At 43.9% G+C, this 21,823-nt stretch overlaps 3 protein-coding genes across 8 annotated transcripts; all 3 read right to left on the reverse strand.

Moving 5' to 3' along the window:
* Nucleotides 1-26: 26 nt before the first annotated feature.
* Nucleotides 27-6,372, reverse strand: LOC137906080 (probable ATP-dependent RNA helicase DDX17). 6 transcript variants are annotated; one of them, XM_068750373.1, is made up of 13 exons: nucleotides 6,236-6,372; nucleotides 5,638-5,797; nucleotides 5,467-5,563; nucleotides 5,247-5,380; nucleotides 5,073-5,138; nucleotides 4,542-4,683; nucleotides 4,255-4,415; nucleotides 3,957-4,129; nucleotides 3,619-3,729; nucleotides 3,323-3,384; nucleotides 3,166-3,225; nucleotides 1,147-1,374; nucleotides 27-960 (listed from the first exon to the last, which is right to left on the reverse strand). In XM_068750373.1, the coding sequence occupies exons 1-13, from the start codon at nucleotides 6,307-6,309 to the stop codon at nucleotides 533-535; spliced, it is 1,896 nt and encodes a 631-aa protein (XP_068606474.1). In that variant the 5' UTR covers nucleotides 6,310-6,372; the 3' UTR covers nucleotides 27-532. The 6 variants fall into 6 exon arrangements, with proteins under 6 accessions (XP_068606474.1, XP_068606479.1, XP_068606477.1 ...); XM_068750378.1 differs by having other exon boundaries at nucleotides 5,638-5,775; nucleotides 6,280-6,309; XM_068750376.1 differs by having other exon boundaries at nucleotides 5,638-5,789; nucleotides 6,264-6,309.
* A 1,616-nt stretch (nucleotides 6,373-7,988) lies between these two features.
* On the reverse strand, nucleotides 7,989-12,325 carry LOC137905447 (transmembrane protein 184B-like). Its single transcript, XM_068749689.1, has 8 exons — nucleotides 12,092-12,325; nucleotides 11,202-11,367; nucleotides 10,436-10,526; nucleotides 10,274-10,349; nucleotides 9,893-9,984; nucleotides 9,483-9,652; nucleotides 8,948-9,142; nucleotides 7,989-8,218 (listed from the first exon to the last, which is right to left on the reverse strand). Exons 1-8 carry the CDS (start codon nucleotides 12,323-12,325, stop codon nucleotides 7,989-7,991), a joined length of 1,254 nt encoding a protein of 417 aa, XP_068605790.1.
* A 3,086-nt stretch (nucleotides 12,326-15,411) lies between these two features.
* Nucleotides 15,412-21,545, reverse strand: LOC137906150 (casein kinase I). The gene is made up of 11 exons (XM_068750458.1): nucleotides 21,405-21,545; nucleotides 19,238-19,328; nucleotides 18,825-18,935; nucleotides 18,504-18,652; nucleotides 17,758-17,986; nucleotides 16,797-16,967; nucleotides 16,450-16,598; nucleotides 16,103-16,298; nucleotides 15,853-15,992; nucleotides 15,703-15,770; nucleotides 15,412-15,606 (listed from the first exon to the last, which is right to left on the reverse strand). The coding sequence occupies exons 2-10, from the start codon at nucleotides 19,311-19,313 to the stop codon at nucleotides 15,738-15,740; spliced, it is 1,254 nt and encodes a 417-aa protein (XP_068606559.1). The 5' UTR covers nucleotides 19,314-19,328; nucleotides 21,405-21,545; the 3' UTR covers nucleotides 15,412-15,606; nucleotides 15,703-15,737.
* Between the last annotated feature and the right edge of the window lie 278 nt (nucleotides 21,546-21,823).

Genomic DNA, 21,823 nt, shown 5'->3' on the forward strand with positions numbered 1-21,823 from the left:
AGTCAATGGCTTCAAGGGTTCAGCGATTGAAGAGCTTTATTGAACCGTATAAAGGGAAATCACTGAAGGGGCTTGACCACAGTGCTAACTGAATACATCAAACAAAGGGTGGTCGCCTCTTCAAGACCCATGAAATCAAGATGCATCCCAGAAGATGACGAGAGAAAAGAGGAAAAGCTTATTTCTAGAGAAATTAAACGGCTTTAAACCTTTTCAGCTACACTAATTACGTACACTTGGGATTACATTTCAAACAAAATAATTTAACGTCAAAATGTGATGCAGGAAGTAACTTTATCACCTACCTTTGGCACCTAGAGGTAAAAACGAATACGGTAGAAATCCTCTGCAGCAGCTCAGAGGACCACGAAACAAAAACATGCTGTACAAAAAAAAGCTTCTCGTTCTCAAACCTGACCGAAGGAGTTTCGGTCGCACTCGGTACTTACTGAAATGGTAAATAAAGGTAAACTAAGCAGTTTTGATCCAAACGCCCCGCCTGCATCACGCCGTGCACGACTCAATCATCACATTACTTTCTGCTCGATGAAGATGAAAACTGGAATGGTGCATGTCCCGTCAGGCCCAACATGGGCTGGGGAGGGTTAAGCTGCTGATCCATCAAAGGCTGGGGGCCGGATGTTGGAGGCGGGGCCTGCCCCGCGGACCCAGAACTGGCCCGCGAGCTGCTGTACTGACCACTGCTGCTGTTCTTGTACTGGTCGTACGAGTTGGAACTGGAGCTGTAGCTGCGTCCCTCCCTCCCGCTGCGATCTCTGTTGGAGGAGGAGGAGGAGGAAGAGCGATCCCCGTCCCGGCTATCCCGTCCCGTCCCGCTGCTGCGGCGTTCTTTGGCGCTCCCACCCCCACCCACCGAACGCATCCGCCTGTCACACTCATCCTGATACATCAGGTTGGGATTGTTAGCGATGGAGCTGCCACGGAAACGGGAACGGCCACCTGTTGATGAAGGACGTACAGGAGAAAGCTCCAACACCTCCAAAACATACACGCATCCGTTTAATCGGATCGTTCAGAACATCCTCGTTCCAGAAGCAGTAGACTAGACAACTATTCAAATTCAGAAGTCAAACTAGATCCAAATGTGCCGCATGATAGTTTAATCAAGAAGGAAGAGTCCCTCACCTCCTCCGCGCCCGGTATCAACCAACTGCAGCAGTTTGGGGTTGATGGCCTGCCGGGCCTCCTCCAGCACCCGGATCAGCTCGCGGGCCTGGCGGAGATTCCCTGGAGTAAAGAAGGTGTAGGCAGTGCCCTTGTTGGTGCTCCGTGCCGTACGACCAATGCGGTGGATGTAGTCCTCTGATGAGTTGGGGTAGTCATAATTGATGACAAACTTCACATCCTCCACATCTGGTCATTTCAGGGTTTGGTGTGACGGGGATCAATTAAAGGGGGAGAAAAAAAAACAGAAGCGTAAGTCAGAACAAAACTAACTGGTTTTAGAAACCAATCTACTCCATGGATTTCTATGTTTCTATTGTCAGACAGACAATACCAGAGACCCATCGTCCTCTCAAAGCGTCACTTACCTGCATCACGTTTAGATACCCTTTACTTACCATGCCAATTACTAAACAGGGATCAATAATCTGGTGCAGTAATTATGTAGCTGCACACATGCAAGTAAATTAGACGCAGCCAAAAGCTGCACAACTGAATGAAGTGATGGAAAAGTTAGTGGTCTGACAAATGATTTCAACAATGTATGAATAAAAAAAAAAAGAGAGCTGAAAAGAGAGAGTGATTCGTGTGTGAAGGAAAAAATCCAACAGAGATTACTGATCGATGGCCTAAGAATCCATTGATGAAAAACGTAATTCCTTTTCAGAAAGCCTAAAATTAGAAAAAGAAAAGGGGTGAACTATGGTTTATGATGAGAAGATATTAGAGGACTAAAGGGGGGGGGGGGGGCAGGCGAATGAGAGAAAGAGGGAAACATTGAAGACATTAGCAAATGAAGGACAGAAAGTAAGGGCATGAAGAAGAGAAACGATATCGGAGGGAGGAAGTAAAGTCGAGTATAAAGGACAGCGGAGGGGGGGGGGGATCGATCATAGAGGCGGCTCCTCCAGGCCAGGACTCCTGCCAGCCAGGACCAGACATGACGTCCGCAGAGGGAGAGGTCGGCCGGCACAGCCAGTGGTGGGGGGGTGTCAGGGGCTGGCATCAGCGGGCAGTTCAGAGGGGAGCCTCCAACACAGCCGTCCATGCCCGGCTCCGGCTGCTTCCCGGTCTTACTTCCTGGTAGTCGTCTCTGTCTTCTCGTAAAGCATCTCGTAAAGCATGTCAGCTTCACAAAACTTTAGAATCGTCTATCTTACCAATTTAGGTAAGAAAAAAATACAAAAATCCAGTTTGTTATCGAGAGTAAAAAGCATCTCCTCACGGGCAGATATTGAAAACTTGAAAGTCTCTGACAGTGAGTTAATTTAGCCAGTTCAAGGTTGTCATGGTGATGATGGCATGGTGAGGGGAGCCCACCCCCCCTACTTTGCCCTCTTGCCTGACAGCCGCCCCCGACCCTATGACCAAATTTGGAAGCCCAGCAGCATCCCACGATCGGCCCTCCTCTCCTGTCGTCCAGGCAGCCAGTGTCCTGGAAAGAGGGGGATTTTGTTTGTGGGCTGTGTTCTAGGGTTTCAGTGGAGATGGCTGTGTGCGACTGATTAATCAGGCCGTCTCTCTCTCTCTCCTCAAGTCAGCTCTCGATTTGTCATGCCTTGGTCCGGCTGCAGGCTCCCGAGGGCCCGTGTGCTTCTAGTTGCCGGAGGAGAGACTTGGAAACAACAGAAACAAAATGAAAAGAAAACAAATGAACACAGAATTAGGTTAAAGTTTGACTGCCATGCTATAAGGGGCTGCTGGACTCAACCCACCCCTTACATCTTCACAATTCATTCAATAGTAACCCCATTTTCACTATTTTGCCATTACTAAATAGAGCAATGAGACTGTTCTGATTGTGGGAAAACTACATGAATATGCATTTAATCTGAAAAGTATCACAATCTTTGAAAGAGGAACAAATCGGCATGTTTGCTGTTGACTTCTGTATAAAAAAAAAAGCACTGTAAATAAAAAGTAGAGTGTGATCAGTATTTACATCTCTGGTTGCATTCCACTTGAGCACACAGGACATACCCAAACCACGCGAGGCCACATCGGTAGCAATCAGGATTGGAGCTTTACCGCTACGAAATTCTGCAAGACGAGACGACAAATAGAAGATTAGCAGCCGAGAATCATCTTCCAAGACTCGAACGGTCGCTGATGTTCAAGTTAAGAGGGCTTATTTAACCTGACAACACCCAGTCTCTCTCTGGTTGGCTCTTGTCACCATGAATGCACATCGCCGGCCACCTGTAAGACAGCCAAGCAGCCCGTCACATAAAGGACCAACTGTGACTTTAATTTAGCATCCTGAAACTTCTTGTTCAGCTGAGAAGAAACATGGTCAAGCATGACATTAACATGCCCAGAGGCCAAACTATCGGTAATATGATAAATAAAAATCCCTGGTGCTGCACGAACAACTTCTGCATACGAGGTATTTCTAGGGCGCGGCGTGTAAACACAGCAGCGACACACACTCACCCATCTCGCCTCATCTTGCGTGTGAGATCGTCACATCGTTTCTTGGTCTCCACAAAGATGATGGTTTTATTCTCTTTCTCAGCCATAATCTCCTCCATTAGCTGCATTAACCTGAGGACAGACAACAAAACCACCGTATTTATCCTGTATACCTACCTTAAAAACGTATCTAAAAAAAACACAATAGAAGCCATGACCAGTATGAATGCGATATAGTAAAGAGGAAGAGTGTGAGGAGCAAAACAAAATAGGAATACTATGAAGGAAGATGGTCCAATACAGTAAAAAAAAGTAACCAAATCAGGAATAAAAAAAGTTATTTGTGACAAGCTCCTCACTTGTGGTCCTTCTCACTCTCCATGCAGACATCGACGATCTGAAGGATGTTGTGGTTGGCACTGAGCTCCAGGGCTCCAACATTTATCTGGACAGAGTCCTTCAGAAAGTCTTCTGCCAGCTGTCGAACCTCTTTAGGCCAGGTAGCGCTCCACATCAGGGTCTGTCTGTCAGGCTGGCCGGCCAAGCAGCACAGGATATAAAGAGAAACAAGCAATGACATTTCATTTAGTTCCTCCTGGAACAAAACACAACTGGGTTATAAAACAGGAAGTTCAAATCCAGGTGTATTAGCTTTACCCTGATCTGGTCCACTACTTTGCGAATCTGTGGTTCGAAGCCCATATCCAGCATTCGGTCGGCTTCATCCAGAACGAGGTACGTGCAGCGTCGTAAGTTGGTCTTTCCAGCCTCAAGGAAGTCGATCAGACGACCCGGAGTGGCGATGCAGATCTCAACTCCTACATTTGTGTGTTATATAAATGATTAAATGCAAGACATGTTATTTATAGACCCAATATTATCTGAATTGACAATGGCTCTAGCTCCTCCTCTACCGGACTAAAATCAAATAAACGCCCCCTCACCTCTCTCCAGATCTCGGATCTGAGGTCCTTTGGGAGCACCCCCGTACACACACGTGCTTTTGATACGTGACGACTTTCCATAATCATTGGCTACATGCTGGACCTGCTGCGCCAGCTCTCTGGTGGGGGCCAGAACCAAGCACTGCAGGGTAAGACAGGAAAAAGGGCTGAAAAGGTATGTTTGATATACACCGTAGGTCTGTCGTTGATAAATGCTGACTTTTTTTTAAAAAACAGTTCAACAACAAAAGACTTTCAGTGCTCTAGAAAAAGCTCTCTGCAGAAGATTTGGAGCCATGCAGTAAAAAATAATATAATTAAGAAGCTTGTAAGCAGCAACAAGCTCGCAGGAAACAGGCCTTCCATTTTCAAATATTTCCAGCGAGACTTCATAATCTAGGGATTGAACGTGTTCCAGATTATTTGTATATTTCAATGTTACATTGGATAGTTTTAAATATCAGTCTTGCACGTTCCGATATTTAAAAGCCGACTAGCGAGTGCTTAACGGCATCCTTTCTCGTCACGTACAATGGGTCCGTCTCCACGCTCCAAGTAGGGCTGATGATTGATGTGCACAAAGGCAGGCAGGAGATACTGAACAAAGACAAAGGGTGAGAAGGTTGAATTATACCGCTGCGTGCTTCACCAGGAGTTGATCTTTTCTTTTTTTAATACGTGGATAGAGGAAGATGTGCGTCTCACCGATAAGGTTTTCCCAGAGCCGGTCTGAGCAATGCCCACCATGTCTCTCCCGCTGAGGGCCAGAGGGAACCCCTGCGCCTGAATGGCTGTGGGCTCCTTGAAATTTTGCTGCTTCAGTACCTCCACTACATATTCTATGGAGAGGCAAATATTCGGTTTAGTTGAACAATAAAAGTTGGATTAATATTGTAGTGTGCCGTATAGTAGCATTTTTGCTTACGAGGAAATTGCGCCTGATGGAAGTCGGTGACGGGTCTTGGGCAGCCTGAGCCTCGGACAGTTATTTCTTTCTTCCTGCGATACTCATCGACGTCAAACTGAAAGCACAACAAGTGAATGTTTAAAACACGGCAGACTCAAGACCGGCACGAAGCGATCAGACCGCCGTTACCTGGCTCAACCTCTGCACTTCTGAATGTTCAGTGTAAAAGTCCTTCTCAAATTTGGGAAGCTCATCCAGATCCCATCTCTTCTTTCGCAAACGGTCACCGGGGTTCCCAAACTTTCTAGTTTGTGCTGGGCCGCCTCCACTGGACCCAAAACGAGGGCTGCTACAGCAAGACAAGGACAAACAAATATTATTGTCACATATATGTGCAAAATTCTAAAACCCTTTATGTCATGTTAGATCCACTGGAATCTAACCTTACTATTTATCAGCTGTATTTATACACATCTGGGTGTTTTTCCCCTCCTGATTTATCAATATTACTAATACACACGTTGTCCTCAGGACTCTCCAGACCGGCTATGAAGCCGCAGTCCTTCCGCATGAGTGCTCTTATGAGGGACGCTCCTCAGGCAGCTCATTGCTTATGAAACTTCAGCAGTAATACAAGAAGAGCGAAGCTGTTCTAGTGTTACTGCAAACACCTGTTCAATAATACAGTCATATAATATATGATATAGAAAAGAAGGTTGAATAACTACACTTTCAAATGTATTAAGTTACTCGATTAAGCGCGCTCATGCTAACATTAGCTGCTTACCGTCTGTCGCGTCCGCGGTCCCTGTCTCTGTCTCTGTCTCTGTCTCTGTCTCTGTCTCCGGACGAACCTCTCATTTTAAGGACACACTCTCAGATTCGGATTAAGCTGTTTGTCTTTGTGTTGTTGTTGTTTTTTTTATTTGTGGGCCGTTTTCTCTCCCCGGGGTTTCGCGTCCCGTTATAGTAGCGCCTCTCGGGCCTACGCGGAAGAAGAGTCGAATATGACGCGCTGCTCTCCGCATATGTTCACGTTCTTTTTGACGCGTTAAATTGATAAATTGATATGCAAAATTGTCTCTTGCATGTATGCTTTTTGAAAGTCAAATATCGTACCAGGGGACACTTTAGGTGAGATGAAGTAAAGCTTACACGATAACGAGACACTGGTATGTTGTTGTTGTTGTTGTTGCGCCAAAGCTGCTGTGATTGGCTGGCTTGTGCTTGGGAAGTCCCGCCTCCCGAGTAAGATCAACGTCCGCATGATCAAAAGGAAAATCCAATCTGCTTTTTGGAATAAAATAAAAAATAAAATAAAATAAAATATACTGTATATTGTAATTGTATTTTATTTTAATTAAAAATGTCTGGGCAATCTAAGAAATTAGACATTCATCTAATAATGGTGTCTACAAAAACCTGGCCCAAATGTCTGCAAGTGTCTTTTATTTCCTTTTCCACAACAGTAATCAATACAGCATCAAAACTTCAGATAATATACAATATTCAAGTTAAAATACAGCAAAACTGGAGAATATATTTGTAAAAATGTATATTAAACTGAAGCACTATAACAAGCAATGTCATTTAAGTCATGAATATTTAACTCTATACGCATCTTTCTTTCCTTTCAAGTATAATATGTCCTTATTTAATATATTCAGCTTTGTAAATAACACCCAGTTTTAAATCACGTAGTAAATATACAGTATAACAAAATAAGGAACGAGTACTAAAAGCAGTGCATTTCTCTTTTTAAAGAGCAGAAGTTTGATGATAATTTATAACAAACTCAATCCTGCCATTAATTAAGATGCAAAAGTGATGCAAGTAGAGAAAAAGATGGTTGGTAGAAATACAAACAAGAAGACGCAGCTGGATATAACCTTTCAACAAACACCGATTGTAAATGAATCCATAAATTCAGTCTGTAAATAAATTCTACATCCTCAAACGACATATCCCATTAATTAAAACAGAGGGTACCACGGCCTTTATTTGGCAAAGTTTTGGTATGAGGCAGAGTTGGCAGAGGGGTGAGGAGGCCGATGGTTAGAGAATCAAGATTTTTAAAAATGGAGGCCATGCAATTCAGATGAAAGTGGCACTTATTTGTTGTAGCATACATGTAACATCTGTTAGAATGTTTTTGTCATGTTTAAAGTGCAGAGATGATAGATGATCGATAGATAGAGGGCGAGGCACGGTTAATTATATCAATTCATTTTCAATGTAGGATTATAGATATGTTGTTTTTGTCTGTAATGGCCTATCTGTCTAATGTTTAAACATCTTAAACACCCAACAATATTGGTAGCATCTCCTCCATCTTCGTCGTGCTCGCTCTTTTCATTTTGTACAAATTATTTCATCTTCCTCCTAGTAAGTAAAACTCGCACCCTTCCTGCAGTCTGGCAGTCTAAATTCTGAAAATAGGAAAACTAGAAACTAACCTTCCATCTAAAGTAGCAAGAAAAATTGAATTTGCCACATATCCGATAAAAATTCTGAACAGGAGAAAAGTGTACTTCTCAGTTTTAGAACTCGTCATCAGAGCTGAGCAGCAGGGTCTTTTCATTATCCCCTCGGGTGCTGAGGTTACTGTGGCTGCGGGAGAGGGGTGGCCCCCCACTTCGCTCCAGTGTGGACTGTTGGGTGTACTGCTGATAAGCTGGGGAGAAGTTATGGATGGCATCTTGGACCATGTCACCTGGATTCATGGTCTCCTTCAGGCTGCTGGATATGCTCTTCATTGGAGCACAGCGACCTGAGGATGGGTTGAAATACAAATGAAAACACACAGCAGGATGACAAGAAAGGAATATAGGAGAGGGAAGGAGTGGTGGAGATGCAGATAATAAAATCAACAAAAATTGTCAAAAGCATAATGTAACATCAAATGTTGTATTGAAAACTAGGCAAGTTCGAATTTAACATCATTTTATGTGAATAATTAAAATAGATTCAGCAATATTTTTTATTTTTTTCTACCAGGAGACCACAGAGCCAGGGAAACAAAACAGACCCCGAAATTAAAAGGCGAGTGTACAGCAAAGTAAATATTAGGACACAAAACATGAAGGCCAAATGACAAAACATTAAAAAAAATAGACATTTAACTACAACACAAAAAGGCAAAAGAAAAACAAAGCACTGGAAATAAACTGTTGTAGATGAACCAGAAGCAGCATCAGACCTACCGTACTGTCCGTAGATCGGAAATGAGCCTTCGAGTGCAGCGCAGTGAAGAAGAGAGAAACGACAAAGAGAGACAAGGAACACAAGAAAGTCAGGATGAAATTGAAGGCAGAGAAAAAGCAAAGCAGAAGAAAGAGAGACTCAAAATAGGTTAGAGAGGAATCAAAGTGAAAAGAGCGGGACACAAAGGGTGCGGTCAGAGCAGTCTGTCAAGCTGCAGAAATCAGCCTGGAATTATTTCAGTTAAAACATTTCAGAGCTGAAAGATTAGAACACACACACACACACACACACTCACCATATGAGTCCAGTCTTTTGTCCATGTAGACCTTGTAAGTAAAGGCGTGACGCAAAGCAACAGCAGCAAAGAACATCTCAATGCAGATGATGAAGTTCTGGTAACCAGCAGCAACCGTTCCCTCGCCCACAGAGAAGTCAGCCGAACTGATCTGAGGGATGGCGCCGCACTTCTCCAGGATAGCAAGCAGCATCCCTGAATAAAACCAAAGAGAAAACACGCATCAACAGAAAATCGCTTCCATTAGGATACTTTTCATGGGAAAAACCTGACCAGAGGCAAAGAAATGGAACAAATACCCCACAAATAAAGTTAATAGTATTAACAGATATGAGTCATGTGAAATCTGAAAATAGTAGTAACTAAATAGTCTTGTTTCATCAGCTAGGCTTCATTTTCTTTCGCCAAACTTCTGGAAAACTCCTTTAAATGTACAGAACATTTGAAATAAACAACTACAGAGTAGTATTAGTACACTACTGGTGAAATGATGTCCCCATAAATGGGCTGTGAGCCTCTGTCTACTGGTTCTTACCTTGCCAGAAAGACAGAAAGATGACTGACTTGACCATGAAGAACTTGAGCACGGGGTTGTACGGCACAAGCAGTTCGCGTGTAGCGAAGTAGAAGAGAAAGAGGGCGTAGAGCGAAAGACTGACGGAGACGTTGTAGATAATGGTCACATACAGGTAACCACTGGCCACACTGGAGAGGGAATCAGAAGAAGGGAATCTACTTTAACTGTGACGTCACATGAAACAGGTAACATTTAAAAAGAGGCATTTCTTTCTAGTCATCTAAAAACTGGACAGCACAGACTTGAGCTTGAATCTTTTTTTGAAAAGATGGTTGCACTCGGAGGGTGCGTTCAGACATTTGGCTAAAGTTGGTCAGACGGCTTGAAGTGTTCGCTGTGACAGTGAATAGGCTTTGGTGGAGATTTACTTAAAGTCTCCGTCTCTGTATTTTCCAAAAGCCTGGAGAATGACGGTGATGGCGGCCATCAGAGGCTTCACCACACAAAACTGGAGCGTCGCCTGAGAAAGCAAGAGAGAGAGAGAGAGGAAGTGAGGGGAAGTAAAAATGGTAGGAAAATGTGTGACATAAAAAAAAGCAACAACACTGGTGTGCTTCACTTAGTGGTCTCATTACACACTGGAACATTTGCAGATTGTCATATAGGTTGTAAATCATTCTGGATATAAATCCAATAGTGAAACTGGAGTGATCGCAATAAAACAGGCAGCAACGTTTCAGTCGACTGCGTTTCTTCATCGATCCATAAAGCCCAGACCGTAAACACAGATGACACCCTGCGATTTGTACCTGTTTGCAGAACCGGAGAAACCCAATGGAGTACGTTTTCCCCCACAGACAGCAGGTCCCATACATGCAGCTTGACCTGAAGTTCATATTCATACAGGTCAGAACGGTTGGTACAATACAATACTGGAATAAAACACGAAGGTCCGAGTGACCATGACTTACTCGATGGATTTCCCTCTGATCTCAGCCATGATGGCGCTTTCTCCTCCCAGGTACTCATAACACAGACTCAAGAAGTTGTAGATGACAAAGGCTGTAATGGCACACAGAAGAAAAAAAACGCCATTGGTTTTCTGGGTGACAATCTGCTTTAAATAGTAGTAAAATGTGTGTCTTAGTTGATTAGTAGTCAAATCAACAGTTTAAAGCACAACTGTTTTATATTTGCAATGATATAAACAGAGAAAAGTACATTTGGCATTGAATTATTATTACTTCACAACATGTCATTAACGTAATCATGGCATGTTTACGCAGTTTCCAGTGTTATTCTTCGATTCTGCATAAATGCCAAGAGACAGCAGGTGTAATACATGGATTATAAACCGATACAATACATAGAATAAAGAGCCAGCTTATCTGTGCGCTGCTTTCACATGGACAGGCTCATTTTCATACAGTTGCTAAGAAACGGGTCTCCCGTACGCGCCGCGATCCCAAGAGACCACGGGAAGATGGCAACCTTTGTAATGAAGACACTGCAAAGGCCATCTGCCACTGAGGTATGGCAACACATTCATTCTTACACCCTTATTTGTACCGAGAGTTGGAAAAGACACATTCGAATACAAAACGCTCACTCTAACCGCTGTGGTGAATATCGGTGCGCCGTTTCCCTGCAAATACAGCAGCGTGTGATGCAGCGTGTAGTGAAAGGCGCCGGCGTTTCAGGAGGCCACACTGCGTGTCTCTGTCTCTGTCCTCTCACCTTCATAGCAGTCGCGGACTGTGTCGAAGTACACGTAATACTCCTCGTTGGTGAAGAAGAGAAGGCTGAGCCAGGAGTCAAAGGCATAGATGGGCACTATGAAGAGAACCCGTACTATGTGCCTCTGTTCATTTGGAGAGCTGTAGTATCGAAGGTGCATATAGATCTGGGGGGGGGGGGACACAAACATATCATCAGAGGAATATTTTTCTTCCTTGTGAAACCACAGCACAGAACGTGGTGGATTAATGGTGTAGCCGACTAATTGCTGCCTCATAAAAGCTGCATGTGCATTCTCATCAGGCCCGTCTGGAAAGGTCAGAGTGAAGCTCCATTCGCCCGTGCGGTGTACCGGAGTGCTGCGTGTCTGAAATGCTAATCATTGATAGAAGGCTGTTATCACTGCTATTGAGCGCCGCAGGCAGCAGGAGGAACAGGGTGGGGCTTCGCCACCAGCACCTGTCTGCTCCACCCAAACCCTTTCCACTCAACACAATGTCCCACGTATCACATGTTCCGGTCTGTAAACAGACATGCACCGTGGGTAACACGACAAACACGACGACAGACGGAGCGAAACGGTGCACGCCGCTCAGAAGCTTTGTTGCCGGGTGACCGTCTTCCTCGTTTGCACACACAGACACACTCTGCCTCTACCTCACAATAATGCCGCGCCCCCTGATGTTACGGGAATCAGGAGCACCTGTTTGTAAAGGGCTCTTCTTGAACCTCGTATTTGAAGTACAGCAGCAAATGGTGGAGGAAAAATCAATAACCTTAGCTTATCACTTGTCACTTATAACAAATAGCATAGCAAACGTTGAAGCTGCATGTTTAATCTGAATTCTTTGACCACAAGATCATCGGCAAACTGCAGAAGTCCTCCTTACCTGGTGACATGTGAGCAGTAGAGCTGTCCAAACAAAAAAACCTGATATAGCTTGGGCCGTGGAGGTCATGAGGAAAGTCGGCTCATCCAGCATGACCACCGGGGCTTCTGGCTTCCAGGAGGAGTTGGATTCTTGAAGGGCCACAGTGGCTGGGGGCCCAGGGGCGAAGCCGACAGGGGAGTCATTCCCCAATCTTTCTGGCAGGGCGATGTCTCGCTGCCACAGTTGACTCATCTATCGGAAAAGACGCGAAGCGATTTACTCAAATGGATCACAACTAAATTAAATTAAACTGGAAAAGCAAATCGAGTTAAGCAAGATATTGCAAAGATCTACAGATCACAAGAGAATGTCTCTGCAAACAGATAAAAGAGAAATCAAAACAGAGGGAGCGGGGGAATTTCGTTTGAACATTTGGGCGGCTGTGCCCATTAAGTTGGGTCTTTTCTCCCAAAATCAACCCCACAAATCCAGTAATAGCCAGCCCCATCCTTTGCCATGTATTTCTGGAGGGGTGACAAACAAAATTAAAGCACAGAACATCAAACGTATCCGGTAAGAGGCATCGCCGCCAATCGAATCACTGTAAATCTCTGAAGACTGTCATCTCTGAAATTACATCACTGTGTTGTGTGGAAGACGATAATCTGATCATTCACTAATTTCAGAGCCCCCTGTGCAGCGTGCACCGGCTAAATATATCTTGGTGCTCACTGAAATCTTGAATGACCCAAACCACTGCACTCGCTAGGGAAAGATAAACATGATGAAAAATATGTGCAATTATTTAGGCAAGCAAACTTTGAAGAATTTAGAACAGCACAGACATGGAAAAAAAGAGACTTACCGGTGCATGAAAAGGACCGACTTTCATCAAGCAGACACTTTAGATCATGTTTATGACTAAGCTTACTGTAAAGCCAGTGAAAGGCTGATTAGCGAAGACCACAACAAACCCCACAAAGAATGACGGATCATGCCCCCCCCCCCCCTCCCTCTGGAACAATACGCTTGTAGCCGTCTTCAGGATAAATGGCGACATATCTAAAATAAATCCGGCAGAAACAATACCCACAATAATGATTTATAGATTATGTAGTGAAACGAGTAAAGAAACATGGTTCCTGACTGCATCTCGACGCTTTTCCACTCACCTCCTCTGCAGTTTGAGCTGCGCTGCTGTGAATCAAAGCTTCAACTTAGCTCATCTGGAGTCCACTGCACAGTAAAAAATAAATAAACCACCTGATAGTCAGCCCGGTTGTTATGCTATCATTGCATCATTGTTCGAACCTCGTCAAATCGCCTCACTTTGAATCGAGTCTCGTTTACGGCGCTACGTGCTGCTATAAGCTAGCATTAGATTAGCCAGTCCCTTCCAAGCACGAAGCTAGCTTTCAATAACAAGGCAAAAAAATTAGGATATTTTAAGACGAGCCACCCTCAACCATCACACGACAACGCAAGTGCGTAAACGGGTTGTTTAATCTCGCCATTTCCCAATGAACCCAACACCGTTATTTCCTCCTCCCCAGCGGTCCTGCAGGGTTGCCGCTAGCAGCAGATGCTAGCTAAACTCTCCCCAGTGCGCATGCGCAGCAGCTTCGTCTTGAACATGATGGATTGGGACCTCTCACTTGAAAGGGTTATGTCAGATGCTCTTTAGAATAAAGATGAAGGGAGAGCGGAAAAAGAACAAGTTGTGAGCAACGTTATTCATTTTTATTACTTCATAAAATATACACAAATACTGTTGTAAATAAAGCGTGTTAAAGAACTGTACAAGTTATCAGTACACAATACAGAAAGTGAAATTCCCATCACCTGACTCTCCTACCATTCTCAAATCAACAGTTACATTACCACTGGGTCATGGTGGCCGCTACAATGTTAATTACATATACAGTACACTGCTATTTACACATCACTGCAATTGCATCAGTCGTTTTCAGTTGAATGACATCATCGAGGTTTGGGAAGGTAAAATCTAAAGGTGACAAACTACTAGGACATAGTTTTTGCAGATGTAATAATGAAAGCACTACATCAGGCATGGGATGGAAAATGTATGAGGCATAACAGAAACACAGAAAGACAAAGAGCCACTTCTCATAAGATAAAGATGACATGAAATCAAATTGAAGGAGTGAAAGTTATTTCTGACAAATAAAATCATAACAAATTATATACAATGGAGATTTAAAAAAAAATAAAAAAAAATAATCTGCATACAAAGAAAAAACAATGAATTGTGTTTATAACACAGGGAGATGCCGTATAATCCTTGATGTAAGAACACAAACACAATGTTCGATGACCCAGCTGGCAAAGTAACAGCAGCCAATCCACAATTTAGGACTTGAAAGCCTACAGCTGTCAAATCAACCTAAACTCTGCACCCAGCCCTAACCTATGGCATTAGTATGCATTTTTCTACTTTACATCTTAAAACAAATAACCACATTTTGGCTTTACATCAAAATAAAAAAACATATTTACAGTGAAGTTTACCTCAAAGGGGAAAAAAAAAGAAAGTACTTGGATGTCCTGCCCTCTAAAAAAGCCAATCCCCTCCCCAATAACCTCGATTAACAAAAATGAAAAAGGTAACATTAAGAACTATCATAAAAATTGCAACCATTATTTCTTAGCCAAAATGGGCAGCTATGGTCTTCCATCAAATACACTGAGATTTTCCTGAGGAGAGTTCCCTCAAGACTGTGTGTCTTTGCAATATCTATGGTTATTCTTCACCTTACCAAACAACGAAATCAAAGTAGAACACCCAAGTCAAAAACAGGCAAAATAATAAACAGGTTCTGGAGGGTTTTGATGGCAGAATTTTGAGGGCGAGTACCTCACCACAAGGATGAAGGGCAAAGGACAAGCAAGCAACAATTCATACGACACCAAAAAAAGATTGCGCTAAAACATCACTCGCTTACCCCCTTCAAAGTTACTTCTTTTTCTCCGCCAACGTCTCACCTACCGCTCCCAATGCCGTCATCTTGCAGCTGCTTTATCTCTCAACTAAAAAAGTGAAAGCCTGAAGCTCCAATTGAAAAGTTATTTACTAAAAAGTAGTTTTTGCAGTGTTTAAAAAACTAACGTAAGTCATTACTAAGCCTACATTAGACACAAAGTTGACCTTAGACAAAGAACTGAAAGCTTTTTGCTTCTTTGTCGCCAACAATTCTTCACATTTTTCAGACAGAAGGTGTACTGAGAGCATGTTTTCAGGAGTGGGGCAGATATTACTAACCATGGGGTAACAATGGTGTACATCTGTCATTTATTTGCTGTACTGTTGTAGTGGTGGTCCGCAGATCCATCAAGAAAGGTTCAAGAGGGAGTGCATTGAATACTGTTATGTGCTTCCTTGGATCCTTAAAATATTTAAGGTCCTTTCCCAGAGATCCATGTGTCCATCGGCAATCATCTTTTTTTTTTTTTTAAATAAGACAAGGTAAAAATAAAGTGAAAATATCCTGGAGCGATGAATATACCTTGAAGCCCTGGAACAACAAATGGAGTCCTGGTCATTTGGTCGGACAATGCATCTGTAAATTAGTGCATTTCTCCCATCACCATTTGAACCAGTTAGACCTCACCTGTCAGTCTGCTGTGCACATAGAGCCAAATAATTCTACTTTCCAATGTGCTCAAATGGCACGCTGACCTGCAAAAACGAAAGGAGATGGAGTCAGCTGCCGTTAGTGCAAGTCGCCCGAAAAGATGTGTTGATTTGAGTGTTTTCTCACCTGTGATGTGGAAATTCTGGACTGGTCGTGACGGGCTGTGAGGTCAGAGGAGGATACGTTGGCGGGAGCGCCACGATGGAGCCGCATGCTCACCTTCCTCTCCCTCTCCGCACGAGAAATTGCTCGAGGCGAAGTGTTCCCTGAAAATATGTATAAATATATTACAGGGGCAGCATATTATTACACCACTATTACGAGACATGGCATGATTTAGCAAGATTAGCCAAAGCCAATTTAGCGGCACACCCACCAGCCTGTTGGACGCGCGAGGCAGGGTTTGAGATTGCCTGCTCTTGCCCATTCCTGACCCTGTTGGCAGCTCCAGGGTTGGGACCAGGTGGCAGACCCCGTGATGCAGAGCCCCTGGGAGCCCCTCCAATCCTTTCATCCCTCTCATCGCCGGTCCTCCTCTCTCGATCCCCATCCTCAGCTGTTCGGCTGGCACCCTGAGAGAACGACAAGTCATTCCAGTAGCCTTTCCAGTAGCAAAAGCATCTATAAATTACCTATATTATCGTGTCAGCTGTCTGACTGTAAGATTTTTGGACAATAACGCAGGCAAATGCATCATTTAGAAAATTTGAAATGGAAACTCACAAATTTGAGCATGTTCCAATCGAAGACGTAGTCGTAGGAGAAACCCTGGCGGTGGAAAAGATTCCTGAAGAGCTGTCGTAAGTAAGAGTAGTCGGGCTTGTCATCGAAACGGAGCGAACGACAAAAATTCAGGTATGTCGAGAACTCGGCTGCAGGAGAATAAATAGAAACAGCGATAAGGAGAAACTCGTTAGGAACAGCATCAAGTCATTGATTTATTGTTGACTTTTAGCTACAGGAATTACAGAACACAAGTGTTATATTTCAGTCCCATACAGAGAAAACCAAACACTGCCGTTGCAGGTCATTTGAGAAATGTCTGTACCCCCAATGGAGACATTACTTACAAGGGTATCCTTTGCAAAGAACTTCGATGGGTGTGGACATTTTCTTTTCACTGATTCGTTCGTACTTCTGCCGCTTGGTAGCGGCTTTGAGGCCCTGCCAGGGGAGAGACCCCAGGTTGAAGTACATGAGGACATAGCCGAGAGACTCCAGGTCGTCACGTCTGGATTGCTCTGCGGACATTAAATGTGAGAAAACATAGATGTTTGCTTGATGGTATGACAAGAGTTCATTCACCCGGGTCCTATTTATAGTCTTTAAATACACCAATATAACCTTAATCTCATAGAAAACTTGTGGGGTGACATTAAAAATGTTGTTTCCTCGACAAAACAAAGAAATGCAGAGGAGCTGTGGAATGTTGTTTAACCATCCTGGGCTGGAATACCCGTTCACAGGTGCCAGACCTTCACACAAACAGCTGTTATGAAATTAAATATTAGTTTCGTGATTCACAGGAATGCTAAATCCTAAAGATTTTTTTCAGTTTATACAGTAAATATTTGATTTTGCAAAGAAAAATGCAGACACAAAATGCAGACAGCCTATTGGGCTGTTCAAATAAAGTGTTTTCCTTCACGTTTTAATTTAGAATAATTCTTAGTCTCACAAAAAAAGAAAAAAAAAAAACACAGAGGAACAACATGTTTAGGCTGCAATTATTCAGCGACATTTCATGTCATGTACAGAAAAGTATTTTAAAACACTGCAAGGAGGAGGCATGTCCAAGATGAAACGGGAAGGTGACACCGGGTGTTAAAGCTAAAAGTGGCAGCTTCATGGGTGTCATCGTCAAAGCATCATCGTGTAGGCCATTAAAAAAACTGCCTGATAAAGTGTGTGGAAACAGCAGGCTCAAGAGGTGAGAGACCGACAGCAATGCTGTTTAATGATGCTCTAATCCAACGCTGCACATAACAATCTGGTTCATAAATCAGGGTGGCGTACAGGCTCAGAGCTCACCAATTCCGAGATGCGTGTTGATGGAGGCATAGCGTGCCGTGCCAGTCAGGTTCTTGTTCTCCCTGTAAGGAATGTGCTGGTGTGTGCGGGCATCGCGGTACTTTTTGGCCAAGCCAAAGTCAATGATGTACACCAGGTTACCCTTCTTGCCGAGCCCCATGAGGAAGTTGTCGGGCTTGACGTCCCGATGGATGAAGTTCTTTGAGTGGATGTACTCAATGCGACTGATCTAAGGAAGAAATAGGGGACAGGGTCGGTAAGTGATCAGGCAAAAGGATTAAAATAATCGATAGACAATTTAGATCACATCCTCACATTCTGAGTAATCGTGGGTGCAAACCGAGGGGGAAAAAAAGGGCAACAGGATACAAATAACTGATGATCTCAAAGCTACATGTACAGAGACAAACAACCCTATGAAGGGTTGACACAGCAACTTGGATGCAGTTACGACAAAAAGTGAGACGCATTTGCTTTGAGCGAGCGAGTGAACGGAATTAAACATCTCGGCCTGGATTTTTACACTGGATGCACAAGAGGAGAGCAGACGGCCAGAGTCTCTAAAAAAGCCTTTGGGCCATCATTTGCAATGAACATGAAGAGAGCACACACTAACAAACATAAATCGAGCGGTGTCGTGCAAAAAGCTTAGTGAGGTAATAAACAAGTCTCCGCTTTCTACACGTAAACAGACCCTCGTCACGTACCAGGATTTCAATTACACAATTTGACTTTGCGTGTCATACCATCTGGTCTGCCAAAAGGAGGACCGTCTTTAAGCTGAACTTCCGGGAGCAGAAGTTGAAAAGGTCCTCCAGACTGGGACCAAGCAACTCCATCACCATCACGTTGTAGTCTCCCTCTGCACCACACCACTTTATTGATGGAATACCCACTAAAACACACACACACACACACACACAGTAGGCATAACATTTTGCTCCTCACCCCCAACGATTATCGTCACACCTAAAACTCATTATCTTCCCTTCCGATTTAAATAGGTATTTACATAAAGCGACAAAAAAATTAAATCAAGCGTGCCAGAAGTTCTACTCGCTGCTTACCTCCGCCCTGCATCATCTTGTAGAACTTGCTTTCAATGTGCAACTGTGGGTGTTTGGTCTTCACACATTCCAGCTTGATGGCTACCTCCTCACCAGTGGCAATGTTGGCACCTGAGGAGATTCACAAAAATACAACCGACGCTCTAAGAACATTGGATATTGCACCGGTATCTGGCGATACACAACTATACTATGGTCAGGCTGACAGCCTTCAGCGACGGGCTCTCTCATGTGGGACTGCAGGCCCGCTCTGGACCTGCAGCGCCGCTTGCAGGGGGGGGGGGGGAGGGTTATTGATGGTATAGTAGGAATACAGAGTCTGTGCATGACGTGTGAAAAGAACCTTAACAGAGGAGACGCATGAAAAGTTGTGTGCAAGCTGCAAATTCAATACAAAGTGTGTCAACACTTACCGAGATAAATGTCACCGAAGGAACCGCTCCCTATCTTCCGCCCAAGCCGGTACTTGTTCCCTACTCTCAGCTCCATGGTCGCGAGTCGTCACTGCAGTCAGAATACGGGGAATAGCATGAGAAAGGAAGACACAACAACAGGCTAGCTCATCTGTGCAACACAAGTAACTCTGAAATGTTAGACAGTACATAACTAATTCATACAACACAAGACTGTTTACTATCCCTATTGGTAGAAAGAGGGATGGCGCGCTTTAGAGTCAGCCCAGCTGCTCACATGACGATCCGTCGGTCACAAACAAACTGAACTGACCACGTGTTTGCGTTAGAATGTAGCCCGAGCAGTCTGGCCTCCAGAGATACACGATTAGGACTGAAAGGGGGAGGTGGTGCAAGAGAGATCAACAAAAGCAGGGAAGGGAAGAGAAGGGAAGAGAAAGAACTACAAAACGAGGGCTAAACCAGTTTCAAAAAGCATCGAGTGAAACCGAAGTGAATTCTGAGCGGACCTACACACGATGCTCAAGAGAAATCATTATTCATTTAGTGCTCTCCCTCGCTACCCCACATTGTGTAGCCGCCGCATAGCCAGATTAAGCTATCCACTGTTTTGTAATAGCAAAGCCAAGGGAAGGGAAGGAAGGCATGAGCGGACACAGAGCCCAGGCTGGCTTTTTCCGTGTCGAGGCCTACAGACAGTTCTGTGCAATGAACTTCAGAAAGCAACGCGCCGCAGAGAAAGTACGAGCGGAGAGCATCGGTCATCAGATTTACTTCACCACCATTTGGAAACAATCCTGTGACCGATGCAACAGTGGATTCTCTGTTCAAGGTAGCACCACTGCATTGTTAAACAACTTTTAACAAACAAAATGGTCTCATGACGACTCCGAAACGACACAAAAGCATTTTCGTACGACTGCATTTTTCCGGTCACGCCAGCTCAACCATGTCCGATTGATTTGCTCCGTCATCATCCTAACCTTATCACAACATAACAAAACCTAGAGGTTAAAGTTCAAGACAGTGCCCCCGTCACCAGATCCGTTGCAAAATTCCTTGTAGAGTGATAACAGCTTTTCATCTTTGAACCTTGTTAAAGGATTTAAAACACAAAACAATGTGAATTGCTGCTCCTTCATTTCAAATCGGTGTCTAGTCCTTGTTAAGTGTAGCCAACGATACGACCGTCTGTCATTCATAGCGGATATTGTGGAGGCATTTGGATTAATAAATGGTTCGGTTTCATTCCACAAAGTGCATGTTCTCACGCGCTGCAGCTTGGGACCCGATTCAGGGAGCAACATCAATCACAAAGGCTGCATATTAAACTGATTAATTATCTGGTGTAGGGGCAGTGATGTGGTTAAACAATCTTTACATGCCTGTAATAACTTTAATCACAAGTGAGACTTGACATTGTAACGCTAGATATAGTGAGCAAAGATCATTTTGCACTCTTTCAGACAGAAAACAAGTGTCAAAGAGCTAATTCACATGAGAAACAGCTCTGTAGCACCTCTCATACTCACGCAGCTGTCGCGCCACACAGCTCCCGTACTAAATACAAACCACCACAAGCAGAAATACTACTACTTGCAAAATATAACATAATTACAAAATCAACAACTCAGATTTACAGCTAATTTAAGATGCCATTTTAACAGTGCTCTCTGTCCTGGTGGTAATCTGATTAAATCAGTTGTGATCAATAAAAGGACAAAATACTGCCTACAAGTATTTCATTCCAAGTATTTCCAGAAACAGCTTTGACGTTTACAAAAAGCCAAATGGGGAAAACTCTCAAAAGCTTTCCTTAAAGATGTGTTCCGACAGCCTTTCTGCGGCATTTAAGCGTTAGCCGCTAAGTGTAAGCTAGCGTCATAAGGCTCGCAGAAACGCGCTAACGTCATAGTAAACCGGTGCTGCACCACGGAATAAAAGATATCCTGTAGTTTAATATACAGTATTACACTCCATCATGTTTTACAACGTTATAATAGTTCTAACCGCACCCATCAATGCTTTCAGCTAGCCTGTTTAGATAGCATCCCTACTACTAGCCCCCTCCCCCCTCTCCTGTAAGCCGTGAATACTAGACTCTGATTCGGCCGAATCAGGCCCCTTTTCCCCGCTGGTTTCTCTGGTTTCCCGAACCACTACTCACCCGATATTAGGTTCGTCCGAGAGCTGGTTCGGTGGAGGTTCTGATCCGATGGTTGTCAGTCGGACAGGGGCCTAGACAGAGGAGGATTGTAGCTGATTCTGGTGGCTCTCATCCCCCCCCCCACCCCAGCTCTGAGATCTGACGTCGGTAGAACTCTATGTTGATAGTCCCATAGGTGCTCCAGCAGGCAGCACGAGCGGCTGTTCCCGTCTCCTCCCCTCGTTACTTAACAACGTGACCGCTCACAATGTCGATGACGTCATTCTGTAGCTGTCAGGAAGACGTCACACCCAGCTGCTCGTTCCTCCGATGTACCCGTTCTTCCGCTTCTGTTGCTCATGAGTCACAGTACAGTTCGCAAAAAAATAATATATATATATATGGATAAATGAAAGGCCACTTTGTTGAAATGGAAAATG

This window comes from Brachionichthys hirsutus, chromosome 16, assembly GCF_040956055.1.
Source record: "Brachionichthys hirsutus isolate HB-005 chromosome 16, CSIRO-AGI_Bhir_v1, whole genome shotgun sequence".
NCBI lineage: Eukaryota > Metazoa > Chordata > Actinopteri > Lophiiformes > Brachionichthyidae > Brachionichthys > Brachionichthys hirsutus.